Source organism: Nestor notabilis, unplaced genomic scaffold (assembly GCF_000696875.1).
Source record: "Nestor notabilis isolate BGI_N333 unplaced genomic scaffold, ASM69687v1 scaffold7481, whole genome shotgun sequence".
Lineage (NCBI taxonomy): Eukaryota > Metazoa > Chordata > Aves > Psittaciformes > Psittacidae > Nestor > Nestor notabilis.
This window is the reverse complement of record NW_009913276.1, coordinates 78,586-98,648: the sequence shown is the minus strand read 5'-3', so window position 1 is coordinate 98,648 and position 20,063 is coordinate 78,586. Positions and strand designations below refer to the sequence as shown.

Sequence of the window (20,063 nt, the reverse complement as noted above, 5' to 3'; positions counted from 1 at the left end):
CTTAAAAGCATAAACCACAACAAAATGACAAGAATTTTTTCTTAGACAAGCATGAAATATATACAGAACAGAATGTCATTTGTAAAATGACAGGATCACCTGAAACTGGAAATATATAAAAATACATGGAATTCTATTGGGAGCTGTTGTCTCGCCTTTTCACACAGAAGGCAACTACCTGTGCAAATTACATCTGCTAACTTTTGTGGTTGGTAGTATATCTTCCCCTATGATCCTTCTCAGGTTTTCCAAACCTAAAGTCAGAACTTGACCCAGTTTTAGAGAAGGATGAGTTTCAGTGAGCTCAAGGTGCTTCCATGCTCTGGCTGTTTCCTTCACTTACCAATAACTTTGACTGTGATATCAGCTTTATCTTCTCCCACTGGATTCTTTAGTATAACTCTATATACTCCCTCATCTTCCTTTTCTGCTCCTTCAATGATGAAGACACAGTGGTCTTCATGCATTTCCACACGAACTCTGCCTTCAGATTCAAACAGAAGCTGTGAGCAGTGAAAAGTAAGAGACAAAGTCATTGTAAGTTGTGCCAGGGCAGCCTGATGAGCCTGCAAGTAAGCTTGGAAAATCTTTAAATCACTGAAGAGAATAAAAATTACTGAAAAGCACTAAAATTTTTCAAGTTCTGTTTGTATGTAGAAGAAAGAAAATTTAGACTGCCTCACATAAATAACATTGGGAAAATTGGTTCTGGAAGTCTGCATGTCATTAAGGTTAGTTGCTAGTTACATAGGCCCAGTTATGTTTCAAAGAAATTACTAAGTACATGCACAGATTCCCGCTTGGGGTAGCTGCTATTATCATGTGAAGAGTTTTATGGATAACAGCTGGGTACTGTGTAAATTCAAGAAGGTTTTCAAGTTCACCTTCCCAATCAACAGTACCTCCATTTGGCGTCAGATAACATGGATTCGAACAATTTCCCTCTAAAAACTTGACCATGTTTCCTGTAACTGTTAATAACATTAGTATGATTTCTGTCACTCAAGAATGTCATATGGGGTAACTTTCTACTCTGAGATGAAGTCTAAACATAATGATCACAACTTTGCTGTACATTTATAACACTCTCTTTTCTTCATGTATCCATGTGTCTTCAGACTTAGAACAGGAACCATTAGAAACCATACGTGCATGAATAGTGCCTCCAGAAACCTAAACCTGAGAAAGATTTATTGTTACATAATTAATGTAATTTTTTATTTTTTTTACTCTATCAAAATAAGTTATAAGGAAACTCATTGGAAAGCTATGGATTCTTTCACCTCTGTACATACGTAGTCCACCCTCTAGACCCATTGCCATCTTTCTGTGTCCTATAAGATTCCTGTCCTTTTTTCCCCCCCCCCCCTAGTTATTATTGATGTTTACAGGTTAGTGGGTTAAAAAAAGGAAAAAAACATTTACAAATATATTAAAAAAAGTTTTCAAAATACTGCTTTGATTCCTTGTAATCCAGCCACCATGTGATGGTGATTAGAAAGAGATTTCCTCAATCAGCATCTTTAAAATTGCTCCCCAGATCTCTTGTGCCCATTCAAAGTGTTTGGTACTTAGTGTTGTGAGGCAGGATGTTGGGCCTGATGTTCTCTTTGCTTGACCTGTTTTAATATCTACTGAATTTAATTTTATTTCCTTCCGAATGTAACCTTTTATCTGGAAAACACTAAGCATAGTTGTGTCTCTGCATGAATAATGGGGAACTTACCTTACTGTCAGTATTTAAATCACTGCCATTTTCTGAGGGAGTCATGGAATCCTCATTGCTTCGAATAAGGTCAGTTTTCTAGATAAGCAAAGCAAAGAAACAATAGAGTCAGCTAAGGCTTTCTGATCACAGCAGTAAAGCAGTTTCTGCAAGACAAAGGAGAATCCATAGGTTTGTTAGGGGGGGTTGAAGATGGAAGTGTGAGAAAAGTGAAAAGCAAAATGAAGGCAGCAAGCAGACCTGGCAAGGAAATCAATTGATACAAAAGTGAAAAGTAGAAATGGAAATAGACATATCAGACTGCAGTGAGTTAAGGGAAGAGTAAGTCAGCAAAACCAAATTTACAGCTCAACAAAGATGCATGGCATTCCTACTATAGCAATTGTAACTGATTGTAAATCTGTCTGTGTCCTGTGGTACTGGTTACTCATCTTGTAACTACAAAAATAAAAAAGGATTATTTCTTTCTGTAACAATGGGATAGTAAGTCAGTGTAGATGTTTGACCACTGAGGAATATGGTCAGGTCTGTAACATGCATGAAACAATGTGTTCTGAAGCTGTGCTACTGTTTGTTTAGGATTTCATTAGCAAGTGTATGTTATACATCCTTCAAATCAGGAGTGGCTTCTTCTACTCAAATGTTGAGACCTCATGCCTTAGAAATAACACTGTATAAGGTTTGTCTGATACCCAGTCATCGTTTTATCAGAGGAACTTGTGTATGAGAAAGTCACTTTTTCTTCGTTCCCAAAATAGAGACAAATGGCTTTTATGTTTCCATACTAATACTGCATTGCAGAAAAAAGTCCTAAGTGTTATTAGGGTAATTAATATAATTGGCAATATTATTTTGTCTGTATCTACACATATAAGAAGTATAGTGATGCTGTAGAATATTATGCAAAGTATTTCTGTGTTTTGAGCTAGTTACAGCTTAAGATCCCACAGATGGTGAGGGGTGGGGATGTTCGGATATGGCCAGAAAAGGAGCCTACTTAACATTTTGTGTCTAGCTTCTAAATTCTCTCTTTGATGTTTTGTAATTGGTTTGATAAGGCCAGTAGCAAGTGTCCTCAATTCTCATTATACCAAATACAGTTTTATCCCAGTGGTCTGCTAAGAAGATGTTTTCTGCATAGACTATAGAATTCTTGAGAAAGATTATAAATGAAGCTGTCATCTCCAGAACACATCCATCCTATCAGGTGAAGATGGTGGGGATGGCTCATCATTTATTTCTTTTTCTCTGAGGTAGGAAGAGACTAAACACATATCCTACTGTCTGCATGTCAACTCACACATACTCAGCCCTTCTTTTGGAATAGAAAACCAGGCAACAGTTCAGAAAAAGGACAGTTCAGGGTGACTCTCACAAAATCAGCAAAATCCCAGACAGCTGCATTGCAGATATGTAATACGAAGATGGAAATACTTGTAACTAAGAATTGCAAATCAGAGCAACATTTGAGAAAGAAAATAAACTTCCTGTTGTAACTTCCTTGCCTCAGCCATTGTGTCAGGTTCCACATTACCTTGTTTACTTTCTGCCAGATTACAGTGGGTGTTGGATCTCCTGATATGGGAACATCCAATCGCAATTTGTTCCCTGCCACCACAATAATAGTGTCAGGGGATTGGCCCAGACAGTCAAGGTGGATTTTAGGAGGTTCTGTAGCAAAGGCAGGAAAAAAAAAAAGTTTTAAATTTTAGTTTGAGTGTTCTGTGTGGAAAAATAAAATGGTGAATATTCATACATTAAATTAAAAATGAAAAAACACCACTTCGTTTGCTCTTGAAAGCATATTTACTTACATATAAATAACAACTGCTGTTCTTACCTTCTCTTGGTACAAAATCAATCTTGACCTCTGGGAAAGAAAGAGAGGAGGGAGAGGAGAAATAGATCAGAAAATGGAATTTACATAGAATCCACTCCCACAATGTAATTCTAAAACTATTCATCATTAAAACCTCATAAGACATATACATATACAGATTAATTCCAGTAAACTGGAAAAGAGGCTCAGTAAAACAATATGATGATGATGATGACACAAAATAATAGGGAAATGAAATGTGCCTATATTGAAGTATCATGAAGGAGATTCTACATACTCCTTCCTGCTATAACCATGATTAATGACATCTTTTATCTCTCTGAAATTTCAATTACATATCCTAAGATAACTTACCCAAAAACTGAAGCTTGGCAGAAAGGTTGTAAGCAAATCCCTGAGGGATGAAGGAATAATCAGCCTCGTCATCTGGTGTTACGTCCTCAATAGTTAGCTTATGGATTCTGGAAACATGAATAAATATATTCCACTCCCTTACCTTAGCTCTCCCTGAGAAACAGGGTTATCTCAAGAGATAAGGTGCAGTCTATGGAATATTAACAGACATTACTACTTCTTGTCCCCTTGCCCTAACATCAACTCAACAACCACAAGGGCTATAGACTGCTCTATTTTCAGTATTCAAGCAAATCCATGTCAGCATGTTGTCTGTGGATTTTTCTTGTCAAGGGTATAGTCTAGTCTGAATAGAGAAAGCTGTTTCTCTGCTTTAGTCCAGTCCTTTCGCATTACAAGGGCAGCTGTAACACTGCTGACTGGTTCATTTGAGCAGATTGTGACTGCAATAAATTCTTGGAAAAACAAGCTAAAAATCAATGCTCCATCCCTGTATATTGTAATTTCAAAACAGAATACAGAAAGGGAGCACCAAGGAAGACTTTACCTAGCATGAAATGCTTATGTATCTTCTGAACCTTCCTGGCTTCCATTTCCAGTAGTAGTTAGACCGCTAAGAAACTTGAGCACAGGACTGGATATCTGTGTGTTAACACTAGTTCTTCTGAAGAGGTTTATGCATATGTGCTGTCTTAATCTGCCTGAATACTACTGCTAATTTTATAAAGTTATCAACAATGTGTTTTCTACGTTGCTTGAATACCAAGAAAACATGAAATCCTAATAAAAAATGAGACTGAATTCTGCTGCTACACCACTGATGCCATACATGCAAAATGCACTAACACAAAAGACTGCATGCATACAAAAGCAAGTCTGTGACTACATGCTGATTGCATATGTGAAAGTTTTAAACGTCTTCCTTTTAGGTGGAGCCAAGATAGAGTCTTGTTTTATATTCCTATCCCCTGAGATAATAGTTTCTATAGAATTTAATGCAATACCCAAGCCTATACCTGCTTTCTGAAACAAGACTAACCTGCCAATGTGAGAGATCTTTATCCTTTCATTTGGCACCACCTCCTTTCCATTTTTCAACCAGATTCCTTTCACATTTTCATCAGAAACTTCACACTTGAAGACTGCCTGGTCGCGTGCCTTCACTGTCAGGTCCGCAATGCTCTGATAAACTTCCAGCTTTTTCTCTGATATCAGGAGAATAATCAATATGCACATTAACAAATCGCAATAGCGCTGTAAGGAAACGCTTGGTGTGGATTTACTCAGTAGAAAAGGCTAGGGCTGAGCAAGCTGTGTGGAAGAGTGATATATGAAGGGAAAGCCACAGCATGGAGGGCTTAAACAGGGCTGATAGCTAAGCACCTGTGCTTATCGGAGTATCTGTTACATCCTTGACACCTCTATTATCAAACCTTATGGCCCTTATTAAGTGTTCTTTTTCCTTGGCGTAAGCATCATGCTACTCCTATGCACTATCCTGGAGAAGGTTACCTTAGCCTGTTTTAATTTGGTGCCTACCTTGTACAATTAGTTCAGCAACTGATACTCCACCATTGGTCTTCACTGTGTAGTGTCCACTGTCCTCCTTGGTTGACTCATTAATAATTAGATACTGCTTTTTGCCATCTTTCTTGAACCGATATTTGAATGTTTCTTCTCGTGTCAGCTCAACTCCATCCTTTTCCCTGCAATGCCATAAATAGTATTGAGCCATATTTCTATGGTTGGAAGAGAGTAAGAGTCAGCTCAATTTTACTAGAGATTGGAAGACACAAGAGAAATCCAATTTCAAGTTAGCAAAAAAGAGACCATTGCACAAATGTTTTTGGAACCAGAATGCTTCTAGCTTGACCATTACTTTTCACTAGGTATTTGACTTCTGGGTCAAGAGAGTTCACTCACAGAAATTACTCAATTGTTACTATTTACGTGCTATAGATAATCACGAAAGCATATTAAATGCTGTAGAAGATACAGTAATGAAGACACTTCAACAGCAGGGAGTTTGCTATCTTATAAATTGCCATACTGTAAATGGGACTTCCAGGGAAATGACTTAAAAGTCTTAATTTTCCTGATGTAAATTATAATTGTTATAAATCCATGGTTTGTGGGCATCAGTAAATTAAGAAAATTTAAGGATGGATTGAAATGAAGATGTATTTTGGATTTTGTAGCCCTTTACATTGAAGGATGTCTCGGTTTATTTAAGACATTACTAAATTAAGCTTCACCATCCAGCTTGGGAGGAAATTTAATTATTGTCATTTGCAATCGTCACGAAGGGAAATGAACAGAGAGGATTCATGCTGTTCAGTCAAGGTCACACAAAAATACCCAAGATTTCCTGTTCCTAATCCTAAATAACATGAAGAGGCTACAAGAAAATAACTTTCTTCAGCATATTCCTTTTGTAGTATTTTAGATTTTTCATTATTATTTGCATATATTTATATTATGCTACTTGAATAAATGAAAGCTTGTAAATGAAAACATTTTTCTCTTTGATACTTACATAGAAAAAGAAATAGAAAAGATGCTTTTTATAGAGTAGGACTTTTCTATCTTGTGTTACTGCTTTTATTTATTACCAGTGACAACTCAACAAATAAGCTTACAGGATAGCAAATTGAAATGCTACTTAGGGTCTCATAAAATACCATAGCTCTAATTTCCGGGTAGATATATGCAAGGAAACCTTTTGCCTCTGTTAGTCTGCTGAAGTAAATCACAAGATCAAAACTTTAAGCAGAGACAGGAATCCTCCAACTTGTGACTTAGATGTACCTGCTGCAACTGCATTTCAAGATACCTACAGGTTACTCCCTCCTAACTGTTCTTTACAGCACAGATTATTGGAGCTTATCATTGGTTTAGAAAAAACACTGTTATCCCTTCCACATGACAGCACTACAACGTAAGTAAGGGAGGAAACAGAAGATGCCTTTACCAACCACATGAAACAGAGTGCTTAGTGTCACGTAAGGATAATGTTTCCTCTGATTGTTGAGTGGCAGGAGTCTGAGACCACATGCAAGATGTTCTCCTAAGGCTGATAGCCTCATTCATGCAGATTAGTTCTGGAACAAGTGGTACAAAGCAGTGCTTAAACTTTTGCTGAACTTCTGAGAACAGACTGTAATCCAGAAGTTTGACATGCTGCTCTTGCAAAACCAGGCATATGCACTGTGGTTAGTGCTCCAAAGCTGAACTTCTTCATTTCTATTTTAGTGAGGTATTTTGACATATGGCTCATGAAAAATACCTAAATGTTCAGCCATTGTTAAGAAAGACCTCTCTTAATCTTGTCTAAATAATGAAAATAGACTACTTGCAATGACTAGTGTCTTAAGTCCCTGGGAAAGGAATAGTACATTTAACTTGTGTTTGTTTTACTGGCTAGCATGTTGCTGATGCTGTGTATGAGTAGAGCATTTGCAGAAGGGTGTACTGGCAAATAGTGAAGTGATAAAACTGTAAACCTCAAAACAGAACTTCAGATATAATTTGGATTAAAATAATGATGCAGTGAAAAGTGAAAACCCTCATATAAGATAATGTTAGAGGCCCTCCTTTGGTAACTGGAGCAATAAAGTAGAAGAATCTGTCAATATCAAAGTGTAAGTGGAAGATTTTATAGAACCATAAAGTTCTGGTTTAAAGACCACAGTAGATCATCTGGTCCAGCCTCAGACTTGAAGCAAAACTACTGCTTATAATAGGTAGGTCAGCCATGGTTTAGTCCTGAATATCTGCAAGATCAAATATCTGTTCTCAACTTTGCCACTCAATGACTCTCTTCTCTGACTGGAAATGCTTTCCTATTTCCTGTTTAGATTCCAAGAATAAATTGGTTAATGTCTTCTGAGATAATGCTGATGTAGGTACTATGTGATAATGGGTATACACAGATTTATTGTTACTGTTGCATTACTATAGTTTGTTTTCGTTTGGAACTGGTCAGATGATACATCCAGCATTCAGAGATGGAAAAATCAGGCCAAAACCATGTATTTCTTTACTTCTTTTTCTTCAAGAATTATATTATTTCCAAGAGCACCTGAATTTTAAGAATAACTGTTCTATAGTAACACATAATAATGTGAGACCTTTCCAGGTGATCAAGAGAACATTCTTTCCCAATTACCGTGAAGAACCCACATAATGAATTCTCTAAGTCCTAGTCTTATGGCCATGCCTAAGAGGTTGTAAGCCTTATTTATCTTGTGCAAGTCACATAATTGCTTTTGTTCATGTGTTTGTGATTTCATATCCCAGGTTTAAAGGTTGCTATAACAGGTGCACTGAGTTAGTGCCTGTTAAATGTTGAGCATGTCCCTACAGAGCCATAAAACTGAAACTCTCCATATTGTGTTTCATGTTTTCCCTGGACACTGTCCTGCATTGTCCAAAATACTCCCTTTGTTGCCAAAGAGCACTAACTGTCTCGCATAATAAATCCAGTAAAATACAGTGTAAATGTCTAAGTGCTTAGTTTTCTGTTGCTATGATTTGAAGAGTTTCTATGGCCACTTGCTGTGTTTCAGGCTGAGACAGCTGCTGGTTTGCCCTTGTCACACCAAATGCCCATCCCACAGATAGCAGCCCTGTAAGATGTATGGGAGTTGTTCAAAGGCAAAGGATCAAAGTGTGGCAGCTGCACTGTGCTCTGAGAGGGACAGATCTGGTTGTCCCCATCTCTTATGACCAGGCATCTCTAAGCAGTTCCTGAACCATAGCATGTGTGTGCCTGTGCATGTGGCTTTAATGGTGTAATGCATATGCTGTACTAGGTCTTGGGCTCTATTTAACTTCTCAGTTCCTTCCTTTGGGAGAGCAGATGAGTGTTTGGCACTTTCCAGGAATGTAATGGGCATTGTGGGAACAGATGATAACCATGTGCCTGAAGCTGTTAACAAGCACACGAAAATTTCATCTGGTAGAGAATGAAGTGAGAACAGTGTGAGTAAGACCTGGTATGTGAGCACTGCCTGTTGTGCATGCCCAAGCAACATGAACCTTCCAGCTTCCGCTTGGCTGGAATGTCCAATAAAATGGTCTCTATGGTCTAAATGTTTGTCATCTTAATCCTATGTGCTGCATATGCAGAATGATTGCTTTTACAGGATCACTACAACAGTTATGTCAAAATAAGTCAATAACCTTCCCTTTGTCTCAAGAGACACTAACTTTTTACCTAAGCAAAAATACTTTTCAGAACAACCAAACACCACACCTCACTCACTGTGGTTGAGAAGACTGGAAGATTCCATAAAGTACAGCAAACTCATCACGATACAGATCTCATTAGTCTGGCCAGTAGTTAGACATTACTGTCAAGTGTTTAGAAAAGTCTAAGGCTTACAGCTTCGTACAGTCAGTAGCATCCTGTAAACACTGAACAAGAAATTCTAGAGACACTATAAAATGTTTATACTTATTTTTTCTGGCCTCCCAGTTCCTCCTCAGTGTTTGACATATAGGAGGACGATCAGGCTTTTTCTGAAAACAGTTATATAGGATTCCTTCTTCCTTTCTATTCACAACTCTTGTTCACAAACACTGGTCCTAGTATGTCCCATGGATTGACAAAGGCTTCATGGTGTTTGATTTTATTTTTTTTCCCCCTTTTCTATTCTCTTACCATTTCACAGTAGCTCCTTCCTCAGACACTTCACATTCAAACTCCACCCTTTCTCCAACCATCACCATCTGGTCCTCTAGTGGGTGAGTGATCAGGATTGGAGGTTCTGAAAATGAAGATACTTTTATTAAAACAGTATTTTGGAAGACTGAAAACCAGAGGTAGATTTTAGCACTCTGTACTCCACAAGAAGAACCCTGTGGTGATGCTCTCCATGTTGGAACTTAAAATATAATATGCCAGATCACATTATCAATATTACCAAGTGACCTTTAAGGTTTTGCTTCATTAGACAGAATACAAACACAGGATTGATCAAGTTTCATATGTAATCTAAAATTCTAACTGGAGACATTATTTTTCTGTACTACTTGAGCTGCCTGTAGAGTTTATCTTGAGTGGAAGCAAATTTTTCAAGTAGCTTTCTAGCCCTTTTGTTGGGAAGAAGTAAATCACTTCCCAAATGAGAGTTAATGGTAATCATCACCATGCTGTTTTCCTGTGCTTTCTTAATTGCAGCTATAGGAATAATTTTCCTTTATTTAACTGTAAAAGAAAATATATACTTGAAGAGATGTCAGAATTTGTTCAAATGTTTGAGAATTTCCTTTCCTATAAATTAATTAATCTGAGAGTAAAGAAGGTGACAGTAATTCAAAGTCTACTGCTCACCTTTTACAAACAATTCCGTGAAGCTCTTCTCATCCCCTACCACACATTCATATGCTGCATCATCAGCCAGAGAGCAGTGGTTTATAGTCAGTATTCTCTTATTCCCAACAGACTCAAAAATATATCTGAAAAGAGAATCTAAGTGTAATTATCAGAGTGTAACTCCTTTCAACCAGACACTGTCTTCCCCTGCCTGGCAGAGAAAGAGATTCCTTCATTTTTAGTGGCATCAGTGGCAAGGTTTGTTAAGACTCAAGCCCTGTATCCCTGCCCTAGTTCAGTGGACAGCAGTAGTGCTTGAAAAATTATAGCATAGGAAATTATGGAGAAACCTTTATACCAGTGTGAGAAGTACAAACTCCTGTAAATGGTCTTGGATGCTTTTCTAACACCTAGTGATACAACAAACCTGGCTACCATTAACAATGCTTTGCCATAGCTTCAGCATGAAATCACTGGAAATTGTTTTTACAAACAAGCTAATCTGAAGTATACCCCAGATCATGAGAAAGTAATTTTGACCCCTGGATGTACACATAAAGATCAGAATGTAATCTGAGGACTTACTTGCTGCGTAGGTAGATGAAAGCATCCAGTTCCATGTGTAGATATATAGAGCAGAGGGAACAAAAAGAAAAAGTGATAAGCAAACTGTTCCTAAGACAAAGCACTATGTAGATTCCTTCTCAGCTCCTATTACTTCTGTTACATTCCTTTCTTTCCATTAAGAGTTAGTTTTCACATTTTGTCCCAGCTGCAGTTCCTTCTTTTGGGGATTTCCCACGTTTCTAGTTTACCTGCCGCTCACTTGGATCTCCTGTCCGTTCTTCAGCCATTTCACATCAGCATCTGGATTGGCAACTTCAACCATTAATTTAATCTTTTGCCCTTTATCCACTTGGTAAGCTGGATCTAATTTCTTGAGGAATGCTGTAACAAAGAATGATTAAAAAAATTATCTTACTCACTTTTATACTTAATATTTTTTCAACTTTATCTGCCAGGGAAGTAAATCCTTATTCCCTTTCCTGTGGTTTATCAGCATCTTAAACCTTCCCTGCTTTCTGCATCCCTGTTTGCATTTTTACCATTCCTGTTTGTTCTTCATCTTGTTCTGTTTTCTGTTTTTCCTTAACATAGAACAATATAGACTAAAATAAACACAGTAGAATATTCTAAATCAGATGTGAATCTGTACTTCAACACATCCTACATGGAGTTACAGCTTTGTCTACCCATGTAGGAAAATGATACTGATCTCAGTACTGATGAATGGCAGTTTGCCTTCTCTGTTTCAGTCTTTTAAAACACATCAGTTAAAATTAGGCAATTAATACTTCACAAGTCTAGAAAAGGCTCAGGAACTCCAAATATATCATCCCAATGGAAATTAAATTCTTTAAGTGGACCACTGATACCTGACATACTGACTGGTTTCAGGGGTAGGGGTGTTGTTGGTTTATGTTCAGGGAAAGATAAGGGGCAGAACAGAAGAAACTAGTTAAAATGAGCAGGTTCAGAACATCCAGGAGTTTCAGAGGAAAGTAGCTCAGAGCTTTGGACACCACTTTAATCTTCAGGAGTCAGCATTTCGCATGTAAAGATTGTGTAACCATTAGAATAGGAAACTCTGTTCCTCACACTTCTCTCATGGCTGCTCTTCAGCTGATGCTGATACTTGAAGAGGGCAAGAATACATTTATTAGGAATAAATACAACTTGCCAACCTGTACTTTTTTTCTCTTCCTTCTTTATGCGTTTAAGGCGTTTCAGCATCCCACGCAAATCTGTGATCCCATACTGAAAAGCAATTTTCTCGTATTCAGAAGGAGGAGCTTTCCTCAGGATTTCCCAGACATCAACATCAGATTGGGATTCAGATTTTGCTTCACCTCTGCAGAAAGGGATTAGAGGATTTGAATGCCACTCTTGAGCAGATTTAAAAACACCCATAGGCTTGGCTTGATGAAGCCATTTCTTCTAAAAAATGTGGTAGTCTAACTTTTCCTATATTGTTACCTACAATGATGAAATGAAACTAGTTTTGCTGCTATTTATATATACAGTGATTAAAATCCAATTACTGCCCTAAAGGGTTTACTTTCTTTTAGCCAAAACAAATAAATATTAACTTCCCTTTAATGATGGGTAATGGAAACACATGGAGACTTGTTTTCCTGGCGTGGTCATATACAAAATGTGTCAAAGCAAGGAACTGAACTGACATCCTGAGAACGCCTTAGAAACAAGGCAGTTGGTTTATGTTAATAAGAAACAAATCCTTTTCTACTTGGGACCTTTTTTCTCTTCACTAAAATTAACTGGAGATTATTAAAACAATTATCATCTAAATAGTTGCTATCTATAGGAAACTATAAAACATGAAGACACATAGATCGGCGAGTAATGGCTAACAAGACAGTATGTACAATGGACTACTCATAGTTTGACTGAATAACTAGTGATTACGGAAGAATTAATGTTTAGTTTAGCAAAAGCAAGTGAAAATTTGGTTGCCTGGCTTTGGGAAAGGCATTTTTATTCTGTTGTCGTATTTTTAATGTAAAGGATCATAAATAGAAAAAGAAATTGTCACAACCTTACCGATTTACCGTGCGCAAGAAGCTGCTGTACTCCAGAATGACACAGACAACCGTTTGGAAACACATGCAGCAACCCGATGGACAAAAAAGAAGGCACCATGTGTTAATACAAAAGAGCCATGAATGTCATCTTCACCCTTAGCAGAACATGCCTGTGCTCTGTGCTTCAGTAGCAGGAGATGAAGGAGCTCATGCAAAGCTCTGATATAGGCTTAAGAAAAAGGCCATTCCCTACTGAAACCAAACGCATTCTAACACTTTGTATGGTTCCACTCTGCAATTTTTAAGTGTAAGCACATCTGGTTATTTGTAATTATGGCTGATTATCTTACGGGGAAACAAACAGGTCTACTCTGCCCTGTCATGATAGAGTTGTTGCCTGTCATAGTTTGTATTTTGGTAAACAGAGAAAGGATGAAAGATGTAACTTAAAAATTTCTTCAGGAAAAGGAACTTCATGTGGCTGTTATTTCTGGTATCACTAAGACCAAGCAAGTTCCAGTGCACCAGAACACACCCTTATAATGAAGCCATGTTCAGTTGTAAACCCCAATAAGAAGACAAGTTATGCAGCAGGTAATGCAGAGAAAAATGAAGGATTATTGGGTATATTTCCATTCTTTTTCCCTAAAATTTTCCAAAACATAGCAATCCCATTGGTCTGTGAGAAATATTACTGAAAAATCATGACTGTAGCAGTCTAGCAGTGGATATAACCAAACACTTCTGGTGCTCCTTTTATTGCCCCCAAAAGACTCGCTCGTTATGAGAGCACTATGTTTATTAAAGCACTGTAGTCCAGGCTTGGGATTTCCAGCACACTTGTAGCTCTTGAACAGAAAGGAAGCAAGAGAAGAGGATTTCAGCTCAGTGAGTTCGAGCTGAAATATGGCATGCAATATCTTATACCTTTGGAGTGGTTTATCACTCATTAAGCCCTCACTAGCACTCGCTAAATTGATAGGAGTATCTGAAGGTTGGGCTTCTTGTGATAAGTGCAGCCTACTGGGTATTAGTTTTGTCACAATCGTGCGTCAACATCACCCACAAATTTAATCAAGGTTCCTCTTATCTATATATCTATCATTTAGTCTGGGGCTGCTCCAAATGGTTTGTAGTTTTGCCTAGCAGAAGGCAGGACAATTGAACTGATTTGCCAGATAGTCCAAGATATGTTTTTAACATGAGCAATTCTCAGGCTAGTTGCCCTGATCATATCAATGAGCAACTTTTAAATATTTCTAGATACATGTAAGTTGGAATAGATATCCAAGTACATAAATCTAGGAGTATATAATATTTCTAATGTGCTGAGTTCTTTGTACTAGTACAATTGATGTTCTGTGGCACAAACTGTATCTCAAAAGGAAATATAAATTCATAGGAAATAAGAAAAACTTAACAGGCACTATATAAATACTGATGGTCTCTCCATCTGCCTACTTCTATGCTCATCTGTATTCACCTATTTACCTGAAAATTTGCAGGTAGGATTATTCATGGAGTTTTCAAAAGTATTTTGTGTAAGTTGTGTTTAACTACATCATGAGAAAAAATTTCCAATCTGGGAGCAATTCCCAGTCCAGTATATCCCACTATTGAGAAGACTTCCTTAATTTTTGCTTTAGCTTTCCCATTACTCATTGACATCCCATCGTTATATCTGGCAATATTGTTTTGGTGCATGCAAGCTGAAATACAAGGAATTTGGTTGTAATCATGAGTATCTTAAGCATGAGTATCTTACTTGGAAATACTAATATCTCCTAATTACAGGGAAACACTTGTAAGTTGCATGTAAAGTTGTACTAAAAGATAAAGGTTGTAATTTTCATAGTGTTTGATTTATGAAAAAAAAAGTCTGCCTCTGAGTAAAGGTTTCTCCATCCCAATGGTCCTTTTTGCCATTTTGCATTTGTTCAAATTTTCTCTTTGATCCCATAAAGGCTACAGTTTGCATAGTTAGGCTATACTCTTCCACCTTCCAACAGGAACTAAGCAGTGTACAAAAAGTAATAGAGCGCTTGGACCCCTGAAGTTTCTCCCATCCTCACGTTACTCTCCCTGATGTTGGGATCCTTATTCAGAGCAATCACCTCATAGGTTAACTATGCACTTGGGAGCATTAAGATGCAGCTCAGTGAGCCTGCTGTAAGCAGAATATGCAGCTGATATGTTTTAAACATATGTGGAGGGGTTAAAAATAGTTTTGTACATCCCAGAGATGGCTCCTTCCTATCCCGTTACTGTCAACTGATTGGACCCTGTCAGCTGTCACCTCCTTCAAGGTCTCTCCTCACTATCCCATTTAATAGTTCTGTGACAGCTGTTCCCTTCCTCTTCCCAATGACCTCTCCTTGGCCTATGACATCTGTATGTCAACACCAGTTAATTAAATTATAGTGATAGGAGATACAATATTAAATGAAGCTCTTTTTATTATAGTGGGAATGTTCATTACCTCTGGATTGAGTGGCACTTGTACATGAGGTGAGACAAAACAGAAGCGCCAAAAGACTACTCTTCAATTCTATTTGAATCTGCATAGCTCTTGAGAGTTCCTCAACATGACATCCCTTTTTCTATTCTGTTTTAATGAACAATACTTCCATTCCACGATGAGGGTTTTTTGCCTTTCAGTTCTCATAGGAGTGTCCTTCAAGCTGTGGTGTGCAAAGCCTGAAGGATCCACAAATTACTTCTAAAGTGGCTGTGAAAAACAACTAGGAGCAGTGAATCATCAGCATGCTTAAATTCACTAAACAGAGATTCGTAAGTCAAGAAAGGTCAAAACCAGCAATAGAATGAAGTGACACTTATAAGCTGCTTCTAATGAATTGTATTTCTAGTCTAACAAATAATGAATAGTTAAATCCACAAACTAACTGCGAAAACAGAAGAGAAAGGCACTAGGAGAAGGGCTCTCAGTACTTAGCATTTCATTCCAGCTGGAGTCAATATATGAAATAAAGCAAATATTTTCATTTTGGCCTCCATTTAGTTGAAATTTTTAAAAAGAGATTAATAATTCTTTTCTGCCTTACATTTTCTGTGGAAAGTAGAATGTGTGTACAACTACTATGTTTCAGCTCTCAAACCTGTACAGTTTTGATTAGTGCCATTCTTCAGAAAGCAGATTTTCCCTGCTTCTGAATTACAGTAACATTCAAATGCAGGTTTTGTTTCAGACTTATCTGGGCTCATGATGAAACAAGAAACTTGGGTATCAGTGTCAGCTATAGAAAGTTTGATAGGTGGACTTTCTGTCCTGTCTGGCTTGAGAGTTCTGGTTGTAGTGTTACTGCAAAGCCAGAATTCCTTTCTAGCTGGAAATGTTACCTGTTGCATAGTACAGGGCTTTGTACACCAATGTGACCCTGTTTGCCCCACTGAGACTTGTGTAACCTGACTGAAACATAAGGCTATTGAGTTATTGCCTTCTGTAACCAAGCAACTTCAGATGTCTAAATGATCCTGTACTCTTTGTGGAGACAAAACCCCTTTTATAAATAGTGATACTAATAGCTGAGCAAAGACTGAACACATACACAACAACATTCACCCAAGCAGTTGATTGTGAAAACTTAAACCGAGTAAGTTACATTTGCAGAACATGAGTATAGTGACAAGTGTTTATAGAAACTTTGGGAGCTGGAAAGACACAGTGAATGGTCAGGGGCAGTGAACAGAAAGAAGCATGTTTGGAGTAATGGGATGATCATGAGCAGTGGAAACTTCACTTGGAATGGAATGAAATGGTTTGTAATGGAGAAGCCTGTACATTTATGAAGTAAGTGATTTCATCAACACCTTCATTAACATCTTTAAGGAAGGATGGAACAAAACTTCAGCACATGTTTGATAGGCACCAGCAGGTATATTATGCAAATGATTTTCTGATTCTAATTTCTAGGAGTATAGGAATTTAAAGCAGCAGGTTATTGAGAAAATCTGGAAATCCAAGGACAATTCAAGAGTGCTTATAAGAGAAAGAGATGGTGAAAATGAAAGGACATTCAGAGAAGCACATTGATTTGTATTCTGTGGTACACCCTTAACTCTATTAATTGTTTAAAAGCATTTCTGTCTCAGAAATTGCTGATCATTTTCTTACATACTACCTAAATTTTGTCACACTCTACACTTAAGAAAGATAAAGATGCATGCATTATTTCAAACAAATGGTTCTTATATTCAGTCTGACCCATGCATTTATAATAAATGAATAAAATTGAAATCTTACTCTCTGTTGGCACCAGCAGAATCCAAACCGTCCAGATTAAGGTGATGGGAAAAAGAGTAAAACAGAAGTAGACAGGTTATGAAAACAGATATGGCAATGAAGGGTGAGAGTGGGAGAGGAAATCCCACCAAAAAACGTGAAAGTAAAAGCAAGAAATAAAAATTAAAATTGGAAGAGTAAAAAGTATTGATAAAATACTTATGCAACATGGAATATCTATCTTTGCCTATATATAATAAAATGCTATATAATATATCGTTGTATAGTGTAATACTAGCATTTATATATCTAATAAAATAGCTTATCTCCCAGCTCTCTGATGCAAAGTATTGTGCAAACTTACGACAGAAAATTCTTATTAGGGCAGTGTTATAGAGAGGTATTGTAAATTGTTGTATTTTGGGAGTTTTTGTAATGAAAAGTGCTGGTGGAAGCATGTAATTGTCTTAGTCTCAGCCTTTTCTGTCTTGGGGAACATCAATCTTACAATCCAAGCAGAAATGCATCAAATGCTGAGTATTTGGGGAAGTTGCCATCATTTCCTGTCATTCTTCTTTCCAGTTAGAGGGGCTTTAGGAAAACTACAAGGATTCTGAATTTATGAAACTTTCACTTAATCTAGATTTTGTATTTTCAGAATTGCTCAACAGAAGCTGGTTACTTGAATTCTTTCAGTTCACAGATTTTTACCCACCTCTTTTTTAGTAGGGCACTAAAATTAAACTCTCCATCTTCATGACCCTCGGTACTGTATAGTAACAAAAAAACCACAATTAGTTTCAAAAGGAAATGGGAATATCTTGTGAGACTATAGCATTATGTAGATGATACATTTTTGTAGGGAGTAACAGATGGGTTTAGAATTACTTAGAATGTGAACTGACATGGAAGGTGACTTATTTAGGCTCTTTGTCCATACTAGTCTTCATATATTAAGAAATATATTTAATGAACTTTTATTTTTTCTGTGCTGATTATGGATAAAGGTGTACAGGGTATTAATGTGGTGGTCCTATTGATCTGTAATACATTATCATAAAGATGCTTTAGAAGCTTTTCTTTAGAATCATTAGTGCTTTTGGAAAGCTGTTATATCAGAAATGTGGATATTGTTTGCAGCATTGGCAGTATTTAAACCTTTCTGTTGGACTTCTTCCAACCTAAAATAATGTAGGTTTTTTTCTAGTATTATCCCAGCTATAATTGATTCTTAAGGGTCTTTATAATAATTCCGGAATTCATTATACAATAAAGTGTCACATCATTGGTGCTTGGGAGAGTTAAAGGAGGAGCTCTGTGATCTGACTTTGATTCTGAGATGAGGTTCAGTATGCAATTGCTCAACAAGTGTCATCACAACAATGTTGTGATTAATTGGTTTGTAAGAACAAAAAGCAACAAGCAGGAGGTTTTTTGATGTGTAATTTTGTCTGTTACATAAGGTGAACTCAGATGGAATGTACAATGTTATTTCTGGTGTTCCAAATCAAATGTCTCTTAGCTGTGCTTCTAAGCATTCGAGGTATAGCTCTACTCTGAAAACTTAGAGTAAGGTCAGTAAAATCACTTCTTTGGGTTTAATTGCTAAAAAAATCACTTCAGGGATTTGATACAAAAGCACTGGGAGTTACACTGAAGTTCATGACTATTGATTATTCAATTTAAGGGGGCAAAGTCTTTTTTTGCATTCAGACAGGTTTCAGAAAGTCAAAGAGGATTTTCTTTGCCTCAGTCTTCCATTATCAGTGTTCAGCTGCTTCTTAACATCTCTGTTGTCTTGAATATGAGAATCTAGTGATGCTGTCTCACAGCATTCAGATTCATTCAGCAGCAACAACTTGCATTTAATTATTGCTTTATACACTGAAAATATTCTTCTTAGTTGTACTGGTGGTAGCGGTAGCCCATAATGCTGGCTCTCTCAATACATAATGCTAGTTGCTTCAGAGAAAATCTGTCTGTAGAAGCGTAAACCAGAATGTCAGGAGAACTCAATATTGGAGGAACAAATATTTTAAAACCTAAGAAAACATCCTCAACAGATAAATGAGGGCATTTTAATAGTGCTGTTATTAAATGGAAGAGAAACAAGTACCAAACTTCTCGTGCTGCTTGACAATGCAATGTTGGTGAGAAAACTAACAGTGTTGAATCAGTGTAATTTCAAATATTCTCTGAGAAGACATCTTTTTATTAAGAAAGTACCATTTTTACTTCTGTGGTTACTTTCCAGGTAGTACAGTGCTGTAAAGGATCATTTTCTGGGTATGATGCTAAAATGGAAAAGTGTATTTTTTGCCACTTTGTTTCCCTACTTTCAGAAGATTTTCAGTGTTTACAGAAATAAAATGTGCATGAAAATCACTAGTATAACCCCAATGTTTTAAAGAGATTCTTGTGATCAAATAGTCCGGAAATCAGAATCTACAGCTGGGAGAATAACTAGTCACCTATTGCTTCCCAGGCGGTAGTTATATCAGACTTTCAGGAAAGCCTAGCAATCAGTATTTAGCTTTTCTGAAGAATAAGGTCCTAATAATTCCTTTAACATGCACAGAGTTAAGTTTAATCCCAGAATTCCTATTTTTGTTATGGTATAAGAGATTGGGACCAAAAGGGGTAGGCTGGGAAATTTAATGGTACTTGGGTAAAAAATGTGCCAGGAAACAACAGATTTTCATATATGTGTATGTTGGTACTTTTCGGTGAGCAGTGGCAATCTCAGTCAGGATGTGGTCAGTAGAGAGGAAAACATGTAAAGCAGCAGGGGCAGACATGCATGTAATTTGAAGTTACTTTTTTCTTGTAACGGTGGTGAGAAGATGCCACTTTTCAAACACATGCATTTTCTGTAGATGAATCTGCCTCTCTTGGGACTATCAAACTATTCTTTTCATTATTTATACTCACATTACTACTTATTTGTATGGATTTGACTCATAAATACTACATACTATAAA

General features: G+C 37.1%; 1 protein-coding gene across 1 annotated transcript in view; it reads right to left on the bottom strand.

The window, feature by feature from the left end:
- The window catches only part of LOC104412410 (myosin-binding protein C, cardiac-type-like), a 58,735-nt gene that overhangs the window by 22,579 nt on the left and 16,093 nt on the right, over positions 1 to 20,063 (bottom strand). The window contains 15 exon segments of the mRNA XM_010023130.1: positions 344 to 503; positions 1,727 to 1,804; positions 3,261 to 3,397; positions 3,567 to 3,596; positions 3,921 to 4,027; positions 4,960 to 5,125; positions 5,460 to 5,626; positions 9,586 to 9,691; positions 10,258 to 10,382; positions 10,825 to 10,827; positions 11,055 to 11,187; positions 11,985 to 12,151; positions 12,862 to 12,885; positions 17,104 to 17,106; positions 17,798 to 17,851. Coding sequence (XP_010021432.1) covers positions 344 to 503; positions 1,727 to 1,804; positions 3,261 to 3,397; positions 3,567 to 3,596; positions 3,921 to 4,027; positions 4,960 to 5,125; positions 5,460 to 5,626; positions 9,586 to 9,691; positions 10,258 to 10,382; positions 10,825 to 10,827; positions 11,055 to 11,187; positions 11,985 to 12,151; positions 12,862 to 12,885; positions 17,104 to 17,106; positions 17,798 to 17,851 — 1,460 coding nt within the window.